This window comes from Mobula birostris, chromosome 1 (genome assembly GCF_030028105.1).
Source record: "Mobula birostris isolate sMobBir1 chromosome 1, sMobBir1.hap1, whole genome shotgun sequence".
Classification (NCBI taxonomy): domain Eukaryota; kingdom Metazoa; phylum Chordata; class Chondrichthyes; order Myliobatiformes; family Myliobatidae; genus Mobula; species Mobula birostris.
In genome coordinates this window covers 222,396,153-222,422,744 of record NC_092370.1, presented here as the reverse complement: position 1 = coordinate 222,422,744, position 26,592 = coordinate 222,396,153, and the positions used below count along the sequence as shown (strand labels likewise).

The 26,592-nt window shown below is 50.9% G+C and overlaps 1 protein-coding gene across 5 annotated transcripts in view; it reads left to right on the top strand.

The window, feature by feature from the left end:
- Positions 1-26,592, top strand: part of esr2a (estrogen receptor 2a) — a 254,930-nt gene that overhangs the window by 93,393 nt on the left and 134,945 nt on the right. For all 5 annotated transcript variants that reach the window (XM_072272202.1, XM_072272229.1, XM_072272192.1 and 2 more), the window contains exons 2-4: positions 10,034-10,528; positions 16,974-17,137; positions 25,677-25,793. In XM_072272202.1, the coding sequence (XP_072128303.1) occupies positions 10,034-10,528; positions 16,974-17,137; positions 25,677-25,793 (776 nt within the window). The remainder of the gene's footprint in view (positions 1-10,033; positions 10,529-16,973; positions 17,138-25,676; positions 25,794-26,592) is intronic.

The following is a 26,592-nucleotide window of genomic DNA, read 5'->3' as shown; positions in this document are numbered from 1 at the left end:
AGTGTAACCTTCCCTCCACACCGCCCCACCGCCACGGTGTAACCCTCCCTCCACACCGCCCCTGAGTGTGACCCTCCCTCCACACCGCCACCCGCCACAGTGTGACCCTCCCTCCACACCACCCCTGCCATGGTGTGACCCTCCCTCCGCACTGCCCCCCGCCACGGTGTAACCTTCCCTCCACACCGCCCCCCGCCAGGGTGTGACCCTCCCTCCACACCGCCCCTGAGTGTGACCCTCCCTCCACACCGCCCCTGAGTGTGACCTTCCCTCCACACCGCCCCCGCCAGGGTGTGACCCTCCCTCCACACCGCCCCTGAGTGTGACCCTCCCTCCACACCGCCCCTGAGTGTGACCCTCTCTCCACACCGCCCCTGCCACGGTGTGACCCTCCCTCCACACCGCCCCTGAGTGTGACGCTCCCTCCAAACCCCCCCCTGCCACGGTGTAACCCTCCCTCCACACCCCCCTGAGTGTGACCTTCCCTCCACACCGCCCCCTGCCACGGTGTAACCCTCCCTCAACACCGCCCCTGAGTGTGACCCTCCCTCCACACTGCCCCTGCCACAGTGTGACCTTCCCTCCACACCACCCCTGCCACAGTGTAACCCTCCCTCCACACCGACCCTGAGTGTGACCCTCTCTCCACACCGTCCCTGCCACGGTGTGACCCTCCCTCCACACCACCCCTGCCACAGTGTGACCCTCCCTCCACACCGTCCCTGAGTGTAACCCTCCCTCCACACTGCCCCTGCAACGGTGTGACCCTCCCTCCACACCGCCCCTGCCACGGTGTAACCTTCCCTCCACACCGCCCCCCGCCACGGTGTGACCCTCCCTCCACACCGCCCCTGAGTGTGACCCTCCCTCCACACCGCCCCTGAGTGTGACGCTCCCTCCACACCCCCCCCGCCATGGTGTAACCCTCCCTCCACACGCCCCTGCCACAGTGTAACCTTCCCTCCACACCGCCCCACCGCCACGGTGTAACCCTCCCTCCACACCGCCCCTGAGTGTGACCCTCCCTCCACACCGTCCCTGCCACGGTGTGACCCTCCCTCCACACCGCCACCCGCCACAGTGTGACCCTCCCTCCACACCACCCCTGCCATGGTGTGACCCTCCCTCCGCACTGCCCCCCGCCACGGTGTGACCCTCCCTCCGCACTGCCCCCCGCCACGGTGTAACCTTCCCTCCACACCGCCCCCCCGCCACGGTGTAACCCTCCCTCAGCACCGCCCCTGAGTGTGACCCTCCCTCCACACACCCCTGCCACGGTGTGACCCTCCCTCCACACCGCCCCTGAGTGTGACCCTCCCTCCACACCGCCCCTGCCACAGTGTAACCTTCCCTCCACACCGCCCCACCGCCACGGTGTAACCCTCCCTCCACACCGCCCCTGAGTGTGACCCACTCTCCACACCGCCCCTGCCACGGTGTGACCCTCCCTCCACAACGCCCCTGAGTTTGACCTTCCCTCCACACCGCCCCTGAGTGTGACGCTCCCTCCACACCCCCCCCTGCCACGGTGTAACCCTCCCTCCACACCCCCCTGAGTGTGACCTTCCCTCCACACCGCCCCAGCCACAGTGTAACCTTCCCTCCACACCGCCCCAGCCACAGTGTGACCAAGCCTCCACACCGCCCCTGCCACAGTGTGACCCTCCCTCCACACCGCCCCTGCCACGGTGTGACCCTCCCTCCACACCGCCCCTGAGTGTGACCCTCCCTCCACACCCCCCCTGCCACGGTGTGACCCTCCCTCCACACTGCCACTGAGTGTGACCTTCCCTCCACACCTACCCTGCCACAGTGTAACCTTCCCTCCACACCGCCCCACCGCCACGGTGTAACCCTCCCTCCACACCGCCCCTGCCACGGTGTAACCCTCCCTCCACACCGCCCCTGAGTGTGACCCTCCCTCCACACCGCCCCTGAGTGTGACCCTCCCTCCACACCCCCCCCTGCCACAATCTGACCCTCCCTCCACAGCCCCACTGCCACGGTGTGACACTCCCTCCACACTGCCCCTGAGTGTGACCCTCCCTCCACACCGCCCCTGCCACAGTGTGACCCTCCCTCCACACCGCCCCTGCCACAGTGTGACCCTCCCTCAACACCGCCCCTGAGTGTGACCCTCCCTCCACACGCCCCCTGCCACAGTGTGACCCTCCCTCCACACTGCCCCTGCCACAGTGTGACCCTCCCTCAACACCGCCCCTGAGTGTGACCCTCCCTCCACACCCCCCCTGCCACGGTGTGACCCTCCCTCCACACTGCCCCTGAGTGTGACCCTCCCTCCACACCGCCCCTGCCACAGTGTGACCCTCCCTCCACAGTGCCCCTGAGTGTGACCTTCCCTCCACACCGCCCCTGCCACGGTGTGACCCTCCCTCCACACCGCCCCTGAGTGTGACCCTCCCTCCACACGCCCCTGCCACAGTGTAACCTTCCCTCCACACCGCCCCACCGCCACGGTGTAACCCTCCCTCCACACCGCCCCTGAGTGTGACCCTCCCTCCACACCGCCACCCGCCACAGTGTGACCCTCCCTCCACACCACCCCTGCCATGGTGTGACCCTCCCTCCGCACTGCCCCCCGCCACGGTGTAACCTTCCCTCCACACCGCCCCCCGCCACGGTGTAACCCTCCCTCAGCACCGCCCCTGAGTGTGACCCTCCCTCCACACACCCCTGCCACGGTGTGACCCTCCCTCCACACTGCCCCTGAGTGTGACCCTCCCTCCACACCGCCCCTGCCACAGTGTAACCTTCCCTCCACACCGCCCCCCCGCCACAGTGTAACCCTCCCTCCACACCGCCCCTGAGTGTGACCCTCCCTGCACACCGCCCCTGAGTGTGACCCACTCTCCACACCGCCCCTGCCACGGTGTGACCCTCCCTCCAGAGTTTGACCTTCCCTCCACACCGCCCCTGAGTGTGACCCTCCCTCCACACCCCCCCTGCCACAGTGTGACCCTCCCTCCACACCGCCCGAGTGTGACCTTCCCTCCACACCGCCCCTGCCACAGTGTAACGCTCCCTCCACACCGCCCCTGCCACAGTGTGACCCTCCCTCCACACCGCCCCTGAGTGTGACCCTCCCTCCACACCCCCTTGCCACGGTGTGACCCTCCCTCCACACCGCCCCTGAGTGTGACCCTCCCTCCTCACCGCCCCCCCGCCACAGTGTAACCCTCCCTCAACACCGCCCCTGGGTGTGACCTTCCCTCCACACCGCCCCCGCCAGGGTGTGACCCTCCCTCCACACCGCCCCTGAGTGTGACCCTCCCTCCACACCGCCCCTGAGTGTGACCCTCTCCCCACACCGCCCCTGCCACGGTGTGACCCTCCCTCCACACCGCCCCTGAGTGTGACGCTCCCTCCAAACCCCCCCGCCACGGTGTAACCCTCCCTCCACACCCCCCTGAGTGTGACCTTCCCTCCACACCGCCCCTGCCACAGTGTAACCTTCCCTCCACACCGCCCCTGCCATGGTGTGACCCTCCCTCCGCACTGCCCCCCGCCACGGTGTGACCCTCCCTCCGCACTGCCCCCCGCCACGGTGTAACCTTCCCTCCACACCGCCCCTGAGTGTGATCCTCCCTCCACACACCCCTGCCACGGTGTGACCCTCCCTCCAAACTGCCCCTGAGTGTGACCCTCCCTCCACACCGCCCCTGCCACGGTGTAACCTTCCCTCCACACCGCCCCCCCGCCACAGTGTAACCCTCCCTCCACACCGCCCCTGCCACGGTGTGACCCTCCCTCCACACCGCCCCTGAGTGTGACGCTCCCTCCACACCCCTCCCTGCCACGGTGTAACCCTCCCTCCACACCCCCCTGAGTGTAACCTTCCCTCCACACCGCCCCAGCCACAGTGTAACCTTCCCTCCACACCGCCCCAGCCACAGTGTGACCCTCCCTCCACACCGCCCCTGCCACAGTGTGACCCTCCCTCCACACCGCCCCTGCCACGGTGTGACCCTCCCTCCACACCGCCCCTGCCACGGTGTGACCCTCCCTCCACACCGACCCTGAGTGTGACCCTCCCTCCACACCGCCCCTGCCACGGTGTGACCCTCCCTCCACACCGCCCCTGAGTGTGACCCTCCCTCCACACCCCCCCGCCACAATGTGACCCTCCCTCCACACCCCCCCTGCCACAATGTGACCCTCCCTCCACACCCCCCCTGCCACGGTGTGACCCTCCCTCCACACCGACCCTGAGTGTGACCCTCCCTCCACACCGCCCCTGCCACGGTGTGACCCTCCCTCCACACCGCCCCTGAGTGTGACCCTCCCTCCACACCGTCCCTGCCACGGTGTGACCCTCCCTCCACACCGCCCCTGCCACGGTGTGACCCTCCCTCCACACCGACCCTGAGTGTGACCCTCCCTCCACACCGCCCCTGCCACGGTGTGACCCTCCCTCCACACCGCCCCTGAGTGTGACCCTCCCTCCACACCCCCCCGCCACAATGTGACCCTCCTCCACACCCCCCCTGCCACAATGTGACCCTCCTCCACACCCCCCCTGCCACGGTGTGACCCTCCCTCCACACTGCCACTGAGTGTGACCTTCCCTCCACACCTACCCTGCCACAGTGTAACCTCCCTCCACACCACCCCTGAGTGTGACCCTCCCTCCACACCGTCCCTGCCACGGTGTGACCCTCCCTCCACACCGCCACCCGCCACAGTGTGACCCTCCCTCCACACCACCCCTGCCATGGTGTGACCCTCCCTCCGCACTGCCCCCCGCCACGGTGTGACCTTCCCTCCACACCGCCCCCCGCCACGGTGTAACCCTCCCTCAGCACCGCCCCTGAGTGTGACCCTCCCTCCACACACCCCTGCCACGGTGTGACCCTCCCTCCACACTGCCCCTGAGTGTGACCCTCCCTCCACACCGCCCCTGAGTGTGACCCTCCCTCCACACCGCCCCTGCCACAGTGTAACCTTCCCTCCACACCGCCCCCCCCCCCGCCACAGTGTAACCCTCCCTCCACACCGCCCCTGCCACGGTGTGACCCTCCCTCCACACCGTCCCTGCCACGGTGTAACCCTCCCTCCACACCGCCCTGAGTGTGACCCTCCCTCCACACACCCCTGCCACGGTGTGACCCTCCCTCCACACCGCCCCTGCCACGGTGTAACCCTCCCTCCACACCGCCCCTGAGTGTGACCCTCCCTCCACACACCCCTGCCACGGTGTGACCCTCCCTCCACACTGCCCCTGAGTGTGACCCTCCCTCCACACCGCCCCTGAGTGTGACCCTCCCTCCACACCGCCCCTGAGTGTGACCCTCCCTCCACACCGCCCCTGCCACGGTGTAACCTTCCCTCCACACCGCCCCTGAGTGTAACCCCTCCACACCGCCGCTGCCACGGTGTGACCCTCCCTCCACACCGCCTGAGTGTGACCCTCCCTCCACACCGCCCCCCGCCACGGTGTGACCCTCCCTCCACACCTCCCCTGAGTGTGACCCTCCCTCCACACTGCCTGAGTGTGACCCTCCCTCCACACCGCCCCCCGCCACGGTGTGACCCTCCCTCCACACCTCCCCTGAGTGTGACCCTCCCTCCACACCCCCCTGCCACAGTGTGACCCTCCCTCCACACCTCCCCTGAGTGTGACCCTCCCTCCACACCCCCCTGCCACAGTGTGACCCTCCCTCCACACCCCCCTGCCACAGTGTGACCCTCCCTCCACACCTCCCCTGAGTGTGACCCTCCCTCCACACCCCCCTGCCACAGTGTGACCCTCCCTCCACACCCCCCTGCCACAGTGTGACCCTCCCTCCACACCTCCCCTGAGTGTGACCCTCCCTCCACACCCCCCTGCCACAGTGTGACCCTCCCTCCACACCGCCCCTGCCACAGTGTGATCCTCCCTCAGTACTGCCCCTCCCACAGTGTGATGCTCCCTGTATTTTGTGGCCTTTATCTGTGGAAAGAGCCTGTCTCTCTTGCCGTTTCTGTGGTGACAAAGATCCGATTCCAGCTCATCCTTGAACGTCTCCTGACATCTATTGGCCAGAAGCCAAAATACTTGCTAATGCCCAAGCTCTGTGCCGACCTGTCAGGGAGCCAGCCGGAGTGTAACTGTTTTGCCATGTTTGCACAGAATTTGATTTGTGTTAAGATCTTTCCTTGAGGTATTTTGGCATGTGGCATTCTCAATGAGAACGATATTTGCTAAAGCTTTCAATACCAGAGAGTATGCAGTCTAAAAGTGTAATGGAGTAGCCATCTGCCTGTTATTTGCTCGTGTGTTCCAGAGTGAGGGAAGACTGAGCCTCTCAGGATCCGGATCAGGTTGAACGTCACTGACATAAGTCGTAAAACTTGTTATTTTGTTGTAGCAGTACAATGCAATACATAGTAATAAAAACTAAATTGCAATAAGTATATATTAAAAAATCACGAGAAGTGCAAAAAGAGAGGGAAAAATACTGAGGCAGTGTTCATGCATTCATTGTCCATTCAGAAATCTGATGGGGAAGAGGAGGAAACTGCTCCAGAAACATTGAGTGTTTATCTTCAGGCTCCTGTACCACCTCCTTGATGGTAGCAATGACAAAAGTTCATGTCCTGGATGAAGGTTATCCCTTTTTTTTTTGGTGTGCGTGCGAGTCTGTGCGTGTGTGCGCGTCCGTGATGATGTCTTTTTCATGGCTTTTTCCCAAGGCGGGGGCGGGGACGAGAGAGAGAGAGAGAGACAGACAGACAGACAGAGACAGAGATTGTGTGGCGTGCCACTCCTCACACAGACATTTTCGCGGTATTTGACGAGAACGGATGGAAAGTGTACTCGGGAGCGGCCCTGACTGGTTTCGAACCCGGGAACCTCCGCTCCCAGGTCCGGCGCCGATGTCATTGCCCCACCAGCCGGCCCAGATGGTGAAGGTGATCCTTAATGATAGATGCTGAGCAACACGCACAAAATGCTGGAGGAACTCAGCAGGTCAGGCAGCACCCATGGAAATCAATAGACAGTTGTCGTTTTGGGCTGAGACCCCTCTTGAGCCCTGAAGAAGGCTCTCGAGCAGAAATGTCGACTATCTACTCATTTCCATAGATGTTACCTTGCTTGCTGAGTTCCTCCAGCATTTTCTGTGTCTTTCTTTGGATTTCCAGCATCTGTGGAACCTCTTCTGTTTATGATGGATGCTGCCTTTGAGGTTTCACCTTTTGAAGGTATCCTGGATGCTAGGAAGGCTAGTGGCTATGGTGGAGCTGGCTGAGTTTACAACACTGCAGATTTTTTTCAATCCTGTGCAGTAGTCCCTCCATAAGAGACAACAATGTAACCATTTTGAATCCTCTCTATGGTACATCTGTAGAAATTTGTGACTGTGTTTGGTGATGTACCAGTTCTCCTCAAAATCCTTGTGCCTTCTTTGCATCAATATGTTGGGCCCAGGAAAGATCCTCAGACTTGGTGGCACCCAGGAATTTCAAACTGCTCACCCTTTCCATTTCTGATCCCCCAATGAGGACTTGTGTGTGTTCCCTTGACTTCATATAACTGAAGCCCATAATCAATTCCTTGGTCTTACTGACATTGAGTGAAGATTATTCCTGCAACTCACTCAACCAGCTGATCTATCTCGCTCCTGTATGCCTTCTCAGAACCATCAGAAATTCTGCCAACAATAATTATGTCATCAGCAAATTTATAGATGGCGTTTAAGCTGTGCCTAACCACAGGGTGTTGATTGAGTGGGCTAAGCACGCATCCCCAAGGTGTGCCAGTGTTGATTATCCATGAGGATGAGTTGTTATTTATGATCTGTACAGACTATGGTCTCTTGGTGAGGAAGTCAAGGATCCAATAGCAGAAGTCTTGGAGCCTGTTGATTGGAACCGAAGGTATGATTGTGTTGGACAGTGAGTGTAGTCAATAAACAGCAGCCTGACACAGGTATTACTATTGTCCAGGTGATCCAAGGCCGAGTAGAGAGCCATTGAGATGGCATCATCTACTGTGGCGATAGGCAAACTGCAGCAGGCCCAGGTCCTTGCTTAGGCAGGAGTTGACTCTAGCCATGATCGACCTCTCAAAGCACTTCATCACCGTGGATGTGAGTACAACTGGGTGAGAGTCGTATGAAGTCGCCCTTTTGAAGCAGGTGGAAACCTCTGACTGCAGCAATGAGAGACTGAAGATGTCCTTGACAACTCCCACGAGGTACACCGACAGGGCCTCATGCCTTGGGAGGGTTCACCCTCCTGAGAGATGATCTGACATCAGGTTCTGAGACAGAGGTCATGGGGTCACCGGATACTGCAGCAATTTGTGTAGATGTAGTTTCATTCTCTCTCTCAAAGCGTGCATAAAAGACCTTGAGCTCATCAGAGAATGAAGCATCAGAGCCTCTTATGATTTTGGGTTTCACCTTGTAGGAAGTGATAGCCTGCAAACCCTGCCAGAGGCTGACATGCATCCAGTTCCATCTCTAACGTCAATGGGAAATGTTTTCCTGCTCTAAAGATAGCCTTCCGTAAGTTGTACCTGCATTTCTTGTATAGAGTTGCACAAGATAATAAGAGACATAGGTAGTGGATAGCCACCACCTTTTTCCCAGGTTCGAGATGGCTAATACAAAGGAGCATAATTTTAAGGTGAATGGAAGGAAGTATAGGGGGGATGTCAGAGGTTAGTTCTTTACACAGAGAGTGGTGGGTGTGTGGAACCCCCTGCCAGGGATTGTGATAGAGGCAGAATTATTAGGAGCATTTAAGAGACTCTCAGATAGGCACATGGATGATAGAAAAATGGATGGCTCTGTGGAAGGGAAGAGTTAGATTGATCTTAGAGTGTGTTAAAATGTTGGCATGACTTCATGGGCCGAAGGGCCTGTACTGTTCTATAATCTGTAGTTTGTGTTCTAAATATACCCAATGACTTGGCTCCACAGCTGTCTATGGCAAATTCACCATCCTCTGGCTAAAGCGTTTTATTCCTTGTAATGTAACCTTGCCCTTTTATTACAGTCTGGACAGCCTCCTTTCCATTCTAATTGGAGAAGTTGTGGCCAGGACCCTACTCTGGGCTACCAGGTCTAGAGAGCCAATGAGCTCCCACAGATCTCCACACCTCATCTTCCTAAAGCTTGTCATTCAAACACTCTAACAAGCTTCAAAAGACCATGATGCAACCAGTCACAAAGTTTCATCGAAGTATCCTGGCTGGTTGGATCATAGTCTGTTGAGGCCTCTGTTGATCGGGGTCAACCATAGATGTTGCATCCCTGCTGAATACGATCAGTCAGTACATATGCCAGAGCAGTACGTTATGGAGAAAAAGCTGTTGTCCATGCAGGAGACCCCCCCCACCCCCACCTCCAGATAATGAATCCAAAGGAATGGCAGGGACCGATACAGTTTGGCACCAGCTGACTCACAGGAACTGCCTTAGGGTCTCCAGCTCTGGATTTTTCCTGGGGTTTACTCCTAAAGCCTTCCTCATGAGAGGGTAGAGCTACACGACAGTGGAGGTTTGAGATCAGAGATTTCCTTCTTCTGGACGAGCCACCAATCATGGCTGATCAGCTCCATCTGCCCGAAGTGACTGGTTTTAAGCTGGCAGTCTGGTACAGCAATTCAGTCGGCACTGCCTCAGAAAGAGAACATCTATCATCAAAGATTCCCAGGGAAATATAGAAGTCGCACACACCAGGTTCAGGAACAGCTACCTCCCATTAGCCATCTGGTTCCTGAACCAACCAACACAGTCTTAATCCCTACAGTTGGGCAGTACAATGAGTATTTTGCATTTTATTTTGTTCTATTTGTGTTCTTTCTTGCAAAAATTGTGTATAATTGTGCCTCATTTGTGTTTTTCTTGTCAACGTTGCATACCTGATGTTGTGTGCCTGCAATGCTGCTGTAAGTAAGTTTTTCATAGCATCTGTGTATATGTGGACTTGTGCACGTGACAATAAACTCAACTCAGGTCCTCGGGAGGGGTGGGAAAGGCAGTGAATGTGATTCCCATTTTAATTTTCTGCTCTCCACTTCCCAGCGAGAAGACACAATGGTTCTTTGAGCGGCCGTCTCCCAGCAAGTTCCTGGTACACGGGGGCTGTGGAGCAGGGATGGCTTTGTCCCCGAGGAAGGAGGGTCCACAGCTGCCCGAGCTGCCGGAATTCAGAGCTGAGGTGGCGGATAACCACATGAAGAACTTGCCCCCAGCTTCCACGGCCCAGCCACAATACAGCGCCGTTCTGTCTGGTCTGAGCGAAAGTGGGACTGTGTGCATCCCAGCGCCTTACGTGGAGAACAGGCACGAATTCCCCACGCTGGCTTTCTACAGCCCATCCATCATGGGCTACAGCGTGCCCGGTGATGCCGGGACCGAGAGCACCTTCACCAGGCAGGCTCTGAGCCCCTCGGTGTATTGGCCCTCGTCTGGGCACGTGTCTCCGATCACTCTCCACTGTCAGCAACCCGTCATGTACGCCGATCCCCCTCAGAGTCCTTGGAGCGAGCTGCGAACAGAACAACCACCACCCAACAGGTAAGAGGCAAGTCTGCACCCAGAGCTTGCCATGTTACACCTGTGACAAGGAAGTTGCTGGGACTGGAGGGAATGATTTACAGGGAGAGGTTGGGCAGACCAGGACTTTATTCCTTGGAGCATAGGAGAGAGGGGTGATCTTATAGAGACATCTATATCATGAGGGACATAGACAGGAGGAATGTGAATAGTCTTTTCCTAGGGTTGGGAGACCAAAGACAGGAGGGCACTCTGGTTCTTCTCCTCCTTCTCTTTCTCCCATGGTCCGCTCTCCTCTCCTGGTTTCCTCTACCTGTTGGTAATTTCTACCCCTTCCCACTTCTCTCTTTTTCCATTCCCTCCTCTGGCTTCCCTGTTAGCCTCTCTCTTCGCCTCACTTGCCCATCACCTTCCCTTTCTCCCATGGTCCACTGTTCCCAAGTTTCTGACTGTGCCTTCCCCTGGGCTGAACTGGATCAAGAGTAGAGTCTCTGCTACCTGACTGGGCTCCAGGTGAGTTTGCCCATGGATCTCTTTGTACTGCTCCAGAGCTCAGGGATACCCGTGAACCACCACATCACCCGCCGACTGTACCCTGCTCGAATGGGTGAAGAGGGAATGTGGCCGACTCCACAGTCCACTCCCTCTCTTCACCCACCCCTGTCTTCTGACTGCATTGTCTTAGTCATAGAAACAGGCCCTTTGGCTCATCCAGTCCATGCCAAACTATGATTCTACTTAATCCCATTGACCATGAACCGTATTCATCCAAAGTTCCATCGATGAACCTACCCAAGTTTCTCTATATGTTGCAATCAATGTACAGGACTGAACAGGCTATTCAGCCCAGCAGGTTGTGCCTATCTCGATGCCTGTCAATACTAGGGAAGTAAAATTCACTTACCATTGCAATCTTATTTCTATTCCAATTGACAATTTGTTCCTCTAATTCTTAGTGAATATTGGAGAGTCAATATTATAACTGCATAAAAGTGATTGCCCTTTTCTTATTTTTGAACTCTGTTTATAGAGTAATGGAACATTACAGCCCAGAAACAAGCTCTTTGACCCATCCAGTCTGTGCTGAACAATTATTCTATCTAGTCCCAGCAACCTGCACCCAGCCCGTAACCCTCCGTACCCCTCCTAAACATGTACTTATCCAAAATCCTCTTACTTGATACAAATGAATCTCGCCAAAGTTTTCAACATCCCAACTCCTTAACTCAGTACTCTGATTTATGAAAGCCAATGTGCCAAAAGGTCTCTTTGTGACCCTATCTACCTGTGACACCTCTTTCAAGGAATTATGGATTTGTATTCCCAGATCCCTCTGTCCTACCACAATCCTCAGTGCCCTACCACTTGCCGTGTAAGTCCTCCCCTGGTTTGTCCTCCCAGATTTAAACATCTCACACCTGTCTGGCTGCAGTGTTTAGTGTGGGGACACTAACTGAATGGTGCAATTGATGCCTGTTTGCAAGCTATGACCAGGGCTACTCATATACATGTTGGATCCACGAGTGAACCCTCGAGATGGTTGGAATCATTTGAAAGATGTTGCTGTGTGATGCTGGCAGAGATTTGGAGAACTCATTAACACTCAGACAAAGATCCACGTTACAGGAGTATAGGTGACTGGACTGAGGCTTAAATGTTTATAGATATTTCTTAGACCATAGCACACAGGAGCAGAAAGAGCTATTGGGTCCCTCAAGTCTGCTCTGGCATTCCATGATGGCCGATTTGTTCTCCTGCCCCCTCCCTATAACCTTTGACACCCTTACTACTCCAGAACATCTACTTTAAATACACCCAGTGACTTGACCTGCACAGTCATTGTGACAATGAATTCCACAGATTCACCGCCCTCTGCCTAAAACAGCTCCTTATCATCTCTGTTCTGAAGGGACCTCCTTCCATTCTGAGGCTGTGCCCTCTGGTCCTAGACTCCGCCACTATCGGAAACATCCTCTCCATGTCCCCTCTATCTAGCCCTTTCAATATTTGGTAGCTTTCAATGAGATCCCCCTTCGTTCTCCTAAACTCCTGTGAGTATAGCCCCAGGGCCATCAAGCGCTCCTCGTGTTAACCCTTTCATTCCCGTGATCATTCTTGTAAACCTCCTCTGGAACCTTTCTAGTGTCAGTACATACTTTCTTAAGATCTGCAGCCCAAAACTGCTCACAGTATTCCATGTGTGGCCTGACCAGTGCCTTAGCCAGGGCATCAAAGGGTACGGAGTGCAAGCAGGGGAGTGGGGATGACTGGAAGAATTGGATCAGCCTATAATTGAATGGTAGAATAGACTCGATGGGCCAAATGGCCCACTCTGCTCCTATATCTTACGGTCTTATTAAGCCTCAGCAATACATCCCTGCTTTTGTACTACAGTCCTCTTGAAATGAATGCTAACATTGCATTTGCCCTTCCTACCACTGACTCGATCTGCAAGTTAACCTTTAGAGAACTCTACACGAGGACTCCCAAGTTTATTTGCACCTCTTGATTTCTGAATTTGCTCCCCTTTCAGAAAATAGTCTACACCTTTATTCCTTCCACCGAAATGGATGACCATACACTTCCCTACACCGTGTTCTATCAGCCTTTTTTTTGTTGGAACTTATGCTCAGTAATTCAGGTTTTCCTGGAATATTTTAATTCAGGAATGCCTGGTGAGGCCAGCGCATCCTGCCCATCCCGTATTGTCCTTGAGAAGGTGAGGAGGATCACACAGTGGTCAGGATAGTACTGAGGAAACATTCAGAAAGCTGATGGTGGAAGCGAAGAAACTGTTTTTAAAATGTTGAGTGTGTCTTCAGGTTCCTGGACCTCCTCCCTGAATGGCAGTAGTGAGAAGGGCGCATGTCCTAGATGGTGGGAGTCCTTAATGTTGGATGTCTCCTCCTTAAGGCATCACCTGTTGAGCGTGTACTCGATGGTGGGGAGAGTTGTGCCTGTGATGGAGCTGGCTTGGTGTCCAACCCTTACGATCCTGTGCATTGGAGCATCTGTACCAGGAGTCAGAAAGCTCTCCACAGTTCATCTGTAGAAATCCGTGAGAGTCTTTGGTGACATACCACATCTCCTCAAACTCCTAAAGAATTTGAGCCGCTAGTGTGTCTTCTTCTTGATTGAATCAATGTGTTGTGCCCAGGAGAGATCCTCTGAGATGTTGGCGCCCAGGATTCAAGCTTTCCACTGCTGACCACTCAATGATAATGGTTTGTCTTCTTCCTAATTCCCCTTCCTGAAGTCTGCTACCAATTCTTTGGCCTTGCTGATGTTGAGTATTAGGTCGATGTTGCGGCACCACTCAACCAGCTGATCAATCTCACCTCTGTACACATCGTCATCGCCAACTAAGATCCTACCATCAACGGTTGTATTATCTGTGAATTTATAGATGGCATTTGATCTGTGCCTAGCCGCACGGTTGTGAGCGTAGAGTAGAGCAGTAGCATTAGCACATACCCTTGAGGTGTTGATTGACAGCTAGGAGGTGGTCCTAGTCCAACTCTCAACCAACAACACGTCAACAGAACGTGGTTTCAAGTCCAAGTTCCAGGTCATTGTCATTTAACTATACACGTGTACACAGCTAAACAAAACATCGTTCCTTTGAGGCCAAGTGCAAAACACACTACGTACAGTCACAGATAGAACATGCAGTTACGATAAGATATTGGGACAGAATTAGGCCATTTGGCTCATTGAGTCTGTTCCACAATTTCATCATGGCTGATCCATTTTCCTCTCAGCCCCACTCTTTTGCCTTCTCCCCGTATCCCTTCATCCCCAGACTGTTCAAGGATCTATTAACCTTTATCATAAATATACCCAAAGACCTGGCCTCCACAGCTGCCTGTGGCAACGAATTCCACAAATTCACTCCTCTCTGGCTAAAGAAATTCCTTCTCAATGGATTCCTGTTCTAAATGGATGTCCCTCTATTCTGAGGCTGTGCCCTCTGGTCCTAGACACCCTCACCTCCACCCCAGAAAGAAACTCTCCACATCCACACTATTTAGGCCTTTCAACATCCGATGGGTTTCAATGATATTCCCCCCGCCCCCATTCTTTTGGATTCCAATGAGTACAGGCCCAGAGCCATCAATGCTCCTCACGTGATAAGCCTTTCAATCTCGGAATCACTTCCATGGACTTCTTTTGAATCCTCTCCAAAGTCAGCACATCCTTTCCTAGATAAGAAGCCCAAAATTGCTCACAATACTCCAAGTGCCTTATAAAGCCTCAACATTACATCCTTGCTCTTATATTCCTAGTCCTCTCAAAATTAATGCTAACATTGTATTTGCCTTCCTCACTACTGACTCAACCTGCAAATTAACCTTTAGGGAATCCTGCACAAGCATTCCCAAGTCCCTTTGCACCTCAGATTCTTGAATTTTCTATCCATTTAGAAAATAGTCTACCCTTTTACATCTACCAAAATGCATGACCATACACTTCCCGACACTGTATTCCATAGGCCACTCCTTTGCCCATTTTCCTAATCTGCCCTAGTCCTTTTCAGCCTCTCTGCATCCTTAACGCTACATACCCTTCCACCTATCTTTGTATAATCCGCAAGCTTTTCCATCATTCCATCATTCAAGTCATTGGTATATAATGCAAAAAGAAGCGGTCCCAACATAGACCCCTGTGGAACACCACTAGTTAATAGCAGTAAACCAGAAAAGGCTCCCTTTATCCCTACTCTTTGCCTCCTGCCAATCAGCCACTGCTCTGTCCATGCTAGTATCTTTCCTGTAGAAACCTGGGTTTGTGGCTTGTTAAGCAGCCTCATGTGGGCACCTTGTCAAAGGCCTTCTGAAAATCCAAGTACACAACATCTACCGATTCTCCAGAGTCGTGATCCAGTGACACATAGCACTTATAGTTATGAGACGTCCTGCCTCGTCCCTGTGCCGAAGACGCCACGCTCAAGTGGCCTCAATGACTACAGATCGGTGGCATTGACCTCCCACATCATGAAGACCCTGGAGAGACTTGTTCTGGAGCTGCTCCGGCCTACGGTCAGGCCACACTTAGATCCCCTCCAGTTCGCCTACCAGCCCCGACTAGGAGTTGAGGATGCCATCGTCTATCTGCTGAACCGTATCTACGCCCACCTGGACAAGCCAGCAAGCACTGTGAGGCTCATGCTTTTTGACTTCTCCAGTGCGTTCAACACCATCCGCCCTGCTGTGCTGGGGGAGAAGCTGACAGCGATGCAGGTGTATGCTTCCCTGGTGTCATGGATTCTTGATTACCTGACTGGCAGACCACAGTACGTGTGCTTGCAACACTGTGTGTCCGACAGAGTGATCAGCAGCACTGGGGCTCCACAGGGGACTGTCTTGTCTCCCTTTCTCTTCACCATTTACACTTCGGACTTCAACTACTGCACAGAGTCCTTTCATCTTCAGAAGTTTTCTGATGACTCTGCCATAGTTGGATGCATCAGCAAGGGAGATGAGGCTGAGTACAGGGCTATGGTAGGAAACTTTGTCACATGGTGTGAGCAGAATTATCTGCAGCTTAATGTGAAAAAGACTAAGGAGCTGGTGGTAGACCTGAGGAGAGCTAAGGTACCGGTGACCCCTGTTTCCATCCAGGGGGTCAGTGTGGACATGGTGGAGGATTACAAATACTTGGGGATACGAATTGACAATAAACTGGACTGGTCAAAGAACACTGAGGCTGTCTACAAGAAGGGTCAGAGCCGTCTCTATTTCCTGAGGAGACTGAGGTCCTTTAACATCTGCCGGACGATGCTGAGGATGTTCTACGAGTCTGTGGAGGCCAGTGCGATCATGTTTGCTGTTGTGTGCTGGGGCAGCAGGCTGAGGGTAGCAGACACCAACAGAATCAACGAACTCATTTGTAAGGCCAGTGAAGTTGTGGGGATGGAACTGGACTCTCTGATGGTGGTGTCTGAAAAGAGGATGCTGCCCAAGTTGCATGCCATCTTGGACAATGTCTCCCATCCACTGCATAATGTGCTGGGTGGGCACAGGAGTACATTCAGCCAGAGACTCATTCCACCGAGATGCAACACAGAGCATCATAGGAAGTCGTTCCTGCCTGTGGCCATCAAACTTTACAACTCCTCCCTTGGAGGGTCAGGCAAGCTGAGCCAATAGGCTGGTCCTGGACATTTCCTGGCATAATTTACATATTACTATTTAATTATTTATGATTTTATTATTATTTAATTATTTATGGTGCAACTGTAACGAAAACCAATTTCCCCCGGGATCAATAAAGTATGACTATGACTATGATCCAAAATTAGCACGTCACTGATTGAGATGGCCTGAAGATTGATGGTGCATGGGTTGTTGTCCCAGAGCCATGTTTCTGCAAGAAGAACATAGCAGTTCCTCATCTTGGCTTCAGGACCGCGGGTCAGTTGCACCGAGTGAAAGCGCAATGAGTTTGTTGTTTCTTTTTCCTGCAGGGAGGGTTTGAAGAAGAAGTTATTGGCTCCGGGCCCAAGCATCGGGGTCTGCAACAGGCGGGATGCCCACTTCTGTGCCGTCTGCAATGACTTTGCCTCTGGATATCACTATGGCGTCTGGTCCTGTGAGGGTTGCAAGGCTTTCTTCAAACGGAGCATACAAGGTGGGTTCACAGTGCAGAGGGAGGGGCAGTATTGAAAGGTGTGGTCATGCTGCGGGAAGGTTGGTACTGAGAGAGTCGTGCTGTGTGTGGGGCAGTACTGAGGGAGGGTTGGTACTGAGGGAGGGTCATGCTGTGGGGGGTGTTGGTACTGCAGGGAGGGTCATGTTGCGGGAATGATACTACTGAAGGAGTCATGCTGTAGGGGGGACAGTTCTGAGGGAGGGGTTATACTGAGGGAGGGTCATGCTGTAGGAGGGACAGTACTGAGGGAGGGGTGGTCCTGAGGGAGAGTCATGCTGTGGGAGGGGTGATGCTGAGGGAGGGTCATGCTGAGAGAGGGTTGTTACTGAGGGAGAGTCGTGCTGTGGGAGGGACAATTCTGAGGGAGGGGTTTTACTGAGGAAGGGTCATGCTTTGGGGAGGGACAGTCCTGAAAGAGGGGTGGCACTATGGGAGGGTCATGCTGTGGGAGAGTCGTACTGAGGGAGGGTCATGCTGTGGAAAGGCGGTATAGAGGGAAGGTCACACTGAAGGAGGGTTGGTAATGAGGGAAGGGTGGTACCGAGGGAGAGGGTCACACTGTATTGATCAGTATTAATAGTATGCAAGACGTGCTTTTCATTTTATCTCAGTATATGTGACAAGAATAAATCAATACCTGTGCATCTCATTCCAGCAGTGTATGGAGGTAGCTGAAGGTAAATCAATAACAGAATATGGAACAAGGTGTTATGGAGAAGGTGTAGTGCAGACAGACAATAAGGTGTAAGGAGTTTGATTGTGAGGTCAGCAGTCCAGTTTAGCATATGAGGGGACTGGTCTGCTGCCTTATAACAGTGGGATAGAAGATGTTCTTAAACCTGGTGGTTCCTGCTTTCAGGCTTTTGTATTTTCTGTCCTGTGGGAGGTGGGAAAAGCGAGTATGTCTGGGGCGGGTGGGGTCTTTGATTACACTGAGGCAGCAAGAAGTAATGTGTTGAGCTGTGTCTACAGGCTCTGCAGTTTTCCTCCTGAGAGCATTGAATCTGGAATTCATTTCTCCGGAGTGCAGTGTGGGATATATTCCAAAAGGCTGGTGGATATTGAACTACAAGAGAGTCCAGGGCTGGAGTCCAGCCCAGGAAAGGTGATGTTGAGACCACGCTGGGATCTGAGGCAATCTCTTTTACGGTGGAGCAAACTTCAATGGCCAAGGAGGCTCATCTCGTTACTTGTATAATTCAGAGATCTGTACAGTCAGACTTAGTAGAATTCAGAGATCGGTACAGTCAGACTTCGTATAATTCAGAGATCTGTGCAGTCAGACTTCGTATAATTCAGAGATCTGTGCAGTCAGACTTTGTAGAATTCAGAGATCTGTACAGTCAGACTTTGTAGAATTCAGAGATCTGTACAGTCTGACTTAGAATTCAGAGATCTGTATAGTCAGACTTTGGGAAATCACACCATTGTAAGAATGTGTCCATTTATTGATTAACAGCAGAAAATTTTACAGTACGTAATACATGCTGTTGTGTTACCTACTACTGAGACCAAAGTTAAACTATTTGGTCTGATAGAAAACTCAGAACAAGTAATAAATACTAATCCGTTGACACATTTTGATCACACCTCCACCCTCAACTAATGTACTAACTTTACAAAAGCATGTCTTCTCAAACATTTTAACTGGCACACTTACATGGTTAAGGCAATGATGGATAGGTGTCCACTGATAGAGTTTTATTTTGCAGTATCCATGGCAACAAAGATGTCTTGTTGAATGGTCTAAGTGCTCATGGTGATCTAACCCTAACTGGTCTTTGAAGAAGCAGCCTTTCAAAGTGACTTAATTGTGGGTAGCTTGCACTTTGCCTCTAAGCACTTAATCTTCAACCAGTTCGTCAAGGATGGCTCAGTCTTCGAGTAACTATCAAGAACTAAATACTTATTTCAGAGTCATTGTATAACTGTACAGAGTCACTGTTTATTCAGGGTGAGGGTCACTGTGTAACTGTACAGAGTCACTGGTTATTCAGGGAGAGGGTCACTGTGTAACTGTACAGAGTCACTGTTTATTCAGGGAGAGGGTCACTGTATAACTGTACAGAGTCACTGTTTATTCAGGGTAAGGGTCACTGTGTAACTGTACAGAGTCACAGTTTATTCAGGGAGAGGGTCACTGAGTAACTGTACAGAGTCACTGTTTACTCAGGGAGAGGGTCACTGAGTAACTGTACAGAGTCACTGTTTATTCAGGGTGAGGGTCACTCACTGTGCAACTGTACAGAGTCACTGTTTATTCAGGGTGAGGGTCACTGTGTAACTGTACAGAGTCACTGTTTATTCAGGGAGAGGGTCACTGAGTAACTGTACAGAGTCACTGTTTATTCAGGGTGAGGGTCACTCACTGTGCAACTGTACAGAGTCACTGTTTATTCAGGGTGAGGGTCACTGTGTAACTGTACAGAGTCACTGTTTATTCAGGGAGAGGATTACTGAGTAACTGTACAGAGTCACTGTTTATTCAGGGAGAGGGTCACTGTACAACTGTGCAGAGTCACTGTTTATTCAGGGTGAGGGTCACTGTGTAACTGTACAGAGTCACTGTTTATTCAGGGAGAGGATCACTGAGTAACTGTACAGAGTCACTGTTTATTCAGGGAGAGGGTCACTGTACAACTGTACAGAGTCACTGTTTATTCAGGGTGAGGGTCACTGTATAACTGTACAGAGTCACTGTTTATTCAGGGTGAGGGTCACTGTGTAACTGTTCAGAGTCACTGTTTATTCAGGGTGAGGGTCACTCACTGTGTAACTATAGAGAGTCACAGTTTATTCAGGGTGAGGGTCAGCCACTGTGTAACTGTACAGAGTCACTGTTTATTCAGGGTGAGGGTCACTGTGTAACTGTGCAGAGTCACAGTTTATTCAGGGTGAGGGTCAGCCACTGTGTAACTGTACAGAGTCACTGTTTATTCAGGGTGAGGGTCACTGTGTAACTGTACAGAGTCACTGTTTATTCAGGGTGAGGGTCAGCCACTGTGTAACTGTACAGAGTCACTGTTTATTCAGGGTGAGGGTCACTGTGCAACTGTACAGAATCACTGTTTATTCAGGGTGAGGGTCGCTCACTGTGTAACTGTACAGAGTCACTGTTTATTCAGGGTGAGAGTCACTGTGCAACTGTACAGAGTCACTGTTTATTCAGGGTGAGGGTCACTATGTAATTGTACAGTGTCACTGTTTATTCAGGGTGAGGGTCACTCACTGTGTAACTATAGAGAGTCACAGTTTATTCAGGGTGAGGGTCAACCACTGTGTAACTGTACAGAGTCACTGTTTATTCAGGGTGAAGGTCACTGTGCAACTATACAGAGTCACTGTTTATTCAGGGTGAGAGTCACTGTGTAACTATACAGAGTTACTGTTTATTCAGGGGGAGGGTCACTCACTGTGTAACTGTACAGAATCACTGTTTATTCAGAATAGCCCGTAAGTGTTGTCGTGTTTGCTGTGCTAACCCAGCCTGCCCACATTCTCTGATTTCGGAATACTGGGTGAAACTGGAGCACCTTAAGGAAACCCATGCTGGGTCACTGGTGCGGTGCAGCATTATGCTAACTGCTATACTACCATGCCACCCTATCCCCTTGTGTCACCATTTTTGGTGGGGGGGGGCACTGTAACCTTGCAAATTAGGGTCTCTCTGCACATCCTTTTGTAGGTCTCTGCAACTTACTCAATGTTTCCTGAATTAGACTCCTGGAGTGCATTACCTCAAATCTGTCTGGATTAAATCCCACCTGCCACTGCTCCGTCCAACTTTCCAGATGTTCTGTGTCCTGCTGTGTCTTTAGACAAATTTTTTTGTTATCTACAGCTCTGCAAACTTTTATGTTGTCAGCAAACTTACTAATCAGATGCCGTATATGCTCATTTATATATGTATTACAAACAGGAAAGGTCTCAGTGCCAACCCTTGCAAACAACACTTTTATAGAGAGAAGTCCTTCCATCACTATCTTCTGGATTTTATCACTTCGGCAAATTAGGATGAAATGAATGTGCCCTGGTTCCTTTGTGTCTTAACCTTTTGGCTCAGCCTACTGTGTGGAATGTGGGCATAGGACGGTACAGTCCTTCAGCTGTCATTTCTGCATGGCATCATAGCATTGTGGTTAACGTAATGTTTTACAGGGCCAGCAATTGGAAATTCAGGGTTCAATTCCTGCTCCAGTCTATAAGGATTTGTACATTCTCCCCAGGCCCACTTAGGTCTCCTCCAGGTGCTCCAGTTTCCACCCACATTCCAGAGATGTAAGGGTTAGAGTTAGTGAGTGTGAGCATGCTATGTTGACACTGGAAATGTGCCCTCAGCATATCCTCGGACTGTGCTGATCACTGATGTAAACGATGCATTTCACTATGACAAATGAATCTAATCTTTCGTCTTGTAACTATCTAAACTAATTCTGTCTGCCTGTTCATATATCTTTATAAAAGCCTCTAAAACACCACAATCATCACATTCCAGGCACCCAACGTTCTTTGTGGGGAAAATAAAACTTACCCAAACACATCTCCTTTAAGCTTTCACCCTCTTACCTTAAACCTAAGCTATCTGCCCAGTCCATGCCTTTCATAATGTTATAAATCTCTTTCAAGTCTCCCCTCAGCCTTTGCCACTCCAGAGAAAACGACCCAACTTTTTCCAACCTTTCCTCGTAGCTAATATACTCCAATCCAGGCAGAGTCCTGACAAAAGCCATATGAAAAGACAGAAGCCTACAGAAAGTGGTGGATACAGGCCCGTCCGTCACAGGCAAAGCCCTTCCCACTATTGAGCACATTTACATGGAGCACTGCCACAAGAAAGCATCAAAGTCTCCAGTATCCAAGCCATGCCCTCTTCTTGCTATTACCATCAGACAAGAGGTACAGGAACCTTGTGTCCCGCAGCATAAGGTTCAGGAATAGTTATTACTCTTCACCCATCAGGCTCCTGAATGAGGGAGGATGACTTCATGTGCCTCAACACTGAACTGATTCCACAACCTATGGACTCACTTTCAAGGACTCTATAACTCAGTTTCTCAATATTCTTTATACTTATTTATTGTTATTATTTTTTATATTTGCACAGTTTGTCATCCTTTGCATTGTTTATCCATTTTTGTTTGTGTTCATTGATTCTATTGTGTTTCTTTGTGTGTGCAGTGAACGCCCACAAGAAAATAAATCTTGGGGTTTTATATGGTGACATATATGTACTTTGATAATAAATTTACTTTGAACTTTGAACCAGTGTGGATAACTTCACTCACCTCAACTCTGAACTGATTTTATGACCTACAGACTCACTTTCAAGACCTTTTGTTCTTAGTTTTTTTTTATGTGCAGTGTGTCTTTTGCACATTGTCGGTCTTTGCTGTTTATAGATTTTTCATAAATTATATTGTATTTCTTTTTCCCTGTAAATGTCTGCAAGAAATAAAAACTCAAGGTTATATATGGTGGCATTAAATAAATTTGCAATGAACTTTGTTTATTGCCTTAAAAGAATCTCGGTCAGGTTTGTGAGAGATGTGATCTCGGCTCTAAAACTGCATCTGCTTTCCATGTGAACGTAAATCCTGTCCCTCAGCAGTGATTAGGACGTGGAGCGTTCTAGCACAGTACAGATCCTTCGGTCCACGATGTTGTGCCAACATTTTAACCTACTCTAAGATCACAGAGTCGTAGAAAACTACTGTGCAGAAACAGGCCCTTCAGCCTATCTAATGTGTGCCGAACAATTTACACTGCCTAGTCCTATCGACATGCACCCGGACCACAGCCCTCCGTACCCTTCCCATCCATGTACCTATCCAAATTCTCTTAAATATTGAAATCAAAATCACACCCACCACTTGGACTGGCAGCTCATTCCACGCTCTCACCACTCTCCGAGTGAAGAAGTTTTCCCTTCCTGAAGTCCACAATCAATTCCTTGGTCTTGCTACCATTGAGTGCAAGGTTGTTGTTTCGGCACCACTCAACCAGCTGACCTATCTCACTCCTGTCCGCCTCCTCCACTCTCTGGAACTCTGTCAACAATAGTTGTGTCATCGGCAAATTTATGGATGGCGTTTGAGCTGTACCTACCACACAGTCGTGGTTGTAGAGAAAGTAGAGCAGTGGGCTACGCATGCATCCTTAAAGGGCATCAGTTCTCTGGACCTTCTGCAGTACCAGCACATCTTATCTTAGACAGGGGAGACCAAAACTGCTCACTGTACTCTGTGTGGTCTGATCAATGCCTTATAAAGCCTCAACATTCCATCCCTGCTTTTATTTTCTCAATGCGAATGCTAATGCATTTGCCTTCCGATGATACTCTACATTGTTCTGTTGATTTGCAAACATGGCTGTATTTATTGTTGTGTTTATTGTTGCCACGTATGCTCTGAGTTTCATGTGAGCAGAGAATTTCATTGCACCCTGGTGTATGTGATCATATACTCAGCTCAATCTCTTCCTAATTCCACACTGATCTACACTGGCTAAAATGACAGCATAAGGGGAATAAGCTGATTTTGGCCATTCCCACTATAATATTGGAGGTGATAATTTATGCAATAAGTTTTTCTTTAATGGATTCACCAGTAGGAAGATGCTTATGTGGTCTTGAAGTGTGCATAGATCGGTATAAACAACGATTCCATAAGGTTTCTGCAACCTCAGGGCACCCTGGTGTCACTGAAATATTCACTCCCATATAAAATGGTAAATTGGTTTTATTATTGTCACATGTATTGAGATACAGTGAAAACCCAGTCTCGTACTCTGTTCAGACAGACCTCTCATTACAACAGTGCATTGAGGTAGTACAAAGTAAAGCAATGACAGAATGCAGAATAAAGTGTAACAGTTACAGAGAAAGTGCAGTGCAGGCAGGCAATAAGGTGCAAGACCATAATGAGTTAGATCGTGAGGTCAGAAGTCCAGCTTATGGTACAAGTGGACCATTCAACAGTCTTATGACAGTGGTATAGGTCTCTTTAAGCCTGGTGATATGTGTGTTCACGCTTTTGTATCTTCTGCCTGATGGGAGGGGGAAGAAGAGAGAGTGTCTGGGATAGCTTGGGTTTGTGATTATACTGGCTGCTCCCCCAAGACAACGAGAAGTGTGGAGATGGAGTGGGCTTCTTGTCCGCAGAGGAGTGAGTGGGATAAATATCAGTGTGGATTGTGTAAAGGTTTTCAGTAGTCGATTGCTCGGAAAGGATAGAGGGAGTCTGCTTGTCTCCCGTGGTGTGAGCAGTGCGGTGGGCTGGTGTCTGGGCATTGGACATTGGATCTGGAGATGGGAGAATGACTCCCACCACTACGGTCGGGGTAATCGAACCTGGACCCAGTAAAGTGGCGATTCTGAAACTTCTTCCTGTTGGTACTTAGACACCAAGGAGTCATTCCATCCACTAGGTCTCAACAGATTAAAGATTAGCTTTATTGTCACATGTTCTTTGAAACATAAAAACAGACAGTGAAATATGGCATTTATGTCAACGACTAACAAGGGTTTGCTGGGGGCTGCCCCCAAGTGTCTCCAAGTTTCCGGCATGAACAACTTTCTAACGCTGACCTGCGTGTCTTTGGAATGTGGGAGGAAACCCAACTGGTAATCGAGAGAACATAAATATTCTGCATTCTTTTTACTATCTCAGTGTACCCCTTATAATTTTGTATACCTCTATCAAATCTCCCTTTATGAATTCAATTGAACTGACTTTATTTCTTACATCCTTCACATACATGAGGAGTAAAAATCTTTATATTATGTCTCTGTCTAAATGTGCAATGTGCAATCATAGTAATTTATAATAATTTATAGTAAATAGAACAGTCATTGTAATATAGAGTACACTCAAATCAGTGTGTTAATCAGTCTGATCGCCTGGTGGAAGAAGCTGCCCCAGAGCCTGTTGGTCCTGGCTCTGCTTTTATACTGCGGTACCATTTCCCGGATGGTAGCGGCTGGAACAGTTTGTTGTTGGGGTGACTTGGGTCTCCAATGATCCTTTGGGCCCTTTTTTACACACCTGTCCTTGTAAGTGTCCTGAATAGTGGGAAGTTCACAGCCACAGATGCACTGGGTTGTCCGCACCACTCTCTGTAAAGTCCTGCGGTTAAGGGAGGTACAGTTCCCATATCAGGCGGTGATGCAGCCAGTCAGGATGCTCTCAAATATGCCCCTGTAGGAAGTTCTTAGGATTTGGGGGCCCATACCAGACTTCCTCAACCGTCTGAGGCGAAAGAGGTGCTGTTGTGCCTTTTTCACTACACAGATCCTCCTGCACCCCAGGGAATGAAGTCCTAATCTGTGCAATCTTTCCCTGTATCTCAGGTCCTCAAGTACCGGCAACATCATTGTAAATCTTCTCTACACTATCTCAATCTTATTGACATTTTCCCTTTAGGTAGGTAACCAAAACTGCTCACAATACTCCAGATTTGGTCTCACCAACGTCTTGTACAACATCAATATAGCATCCTTAAACTTATTGTCTTGTTCCAGGACACAACGCCTACATCTGCCCGGCTACCAACCAGTGCACGATAGACAAGAACCGACGGAAAAGCTGCCAGGCCTGCAGACTCCGCAAGTGTTATGAAGTTGGGATGATGAAATCAGGTGAGTGGTCGTACTGAGGGTGACAGGGCACTGTAATACCGACTTGTAAAGATGTAACGCTGAGTTTTTATAATGCTTTGGTCAGAATGCTGTTGGAGTATTGTGAGCTGTCTCGGGCCCCTTAACTAAGAGGGGATGTGCTGGCATTGGAGAGGAGCAAAAGGAGGTTCACGAAAATGATTCCTGGATTAAAAGGTTTAACATATGAGGAATGTTTGATGACTCCAGCCTGTAATCATTTAGTTTAAGAGAGTGGGGGGGGGGGGTCATCATTGAACCCTATTGGATATTGAAAGGCTTAGGTAGAGTGGAGGTGGAGAGGATGTTTCCTTTAGTGGAGGAGTCTAGGACCAGAGGGCACAGCTTCAGAATAGAAGGATGTCCCTTTAGAACAGAGATGAGGAGGGATTTCTTTAGGCAGAGGGTGGTGGATTTGTGGAAGTCATTATCTCAGATGGCTGTGGAGACCAAGTCACTGGGTATATTTAAAGCGGAGATAAATGGGTTCTTGATTAGTAAGGCTGCAGAAGGTTACAGGGGGAAGGCAGGAGGATGGTGGTGAGAGGGACAATTAGTCAGCCATGATGAGATGGTGAAGCCGATTTGATGGGCCAGATAATCTAATTCTGCTCCTATCTCTGGTGGTATGATGGAATGCTGCAGAATGGCAACTTGGTGGGTATGAGGGGTCAGCCTTGGGTGGAGATGAGGCAAGGATAACCGAATCAAGGTTTATGTAATGCTGCATAGAGCTGGAGACTGGGAGATGCAGGGTACATCCAGCAGGGGACAGGGGCTT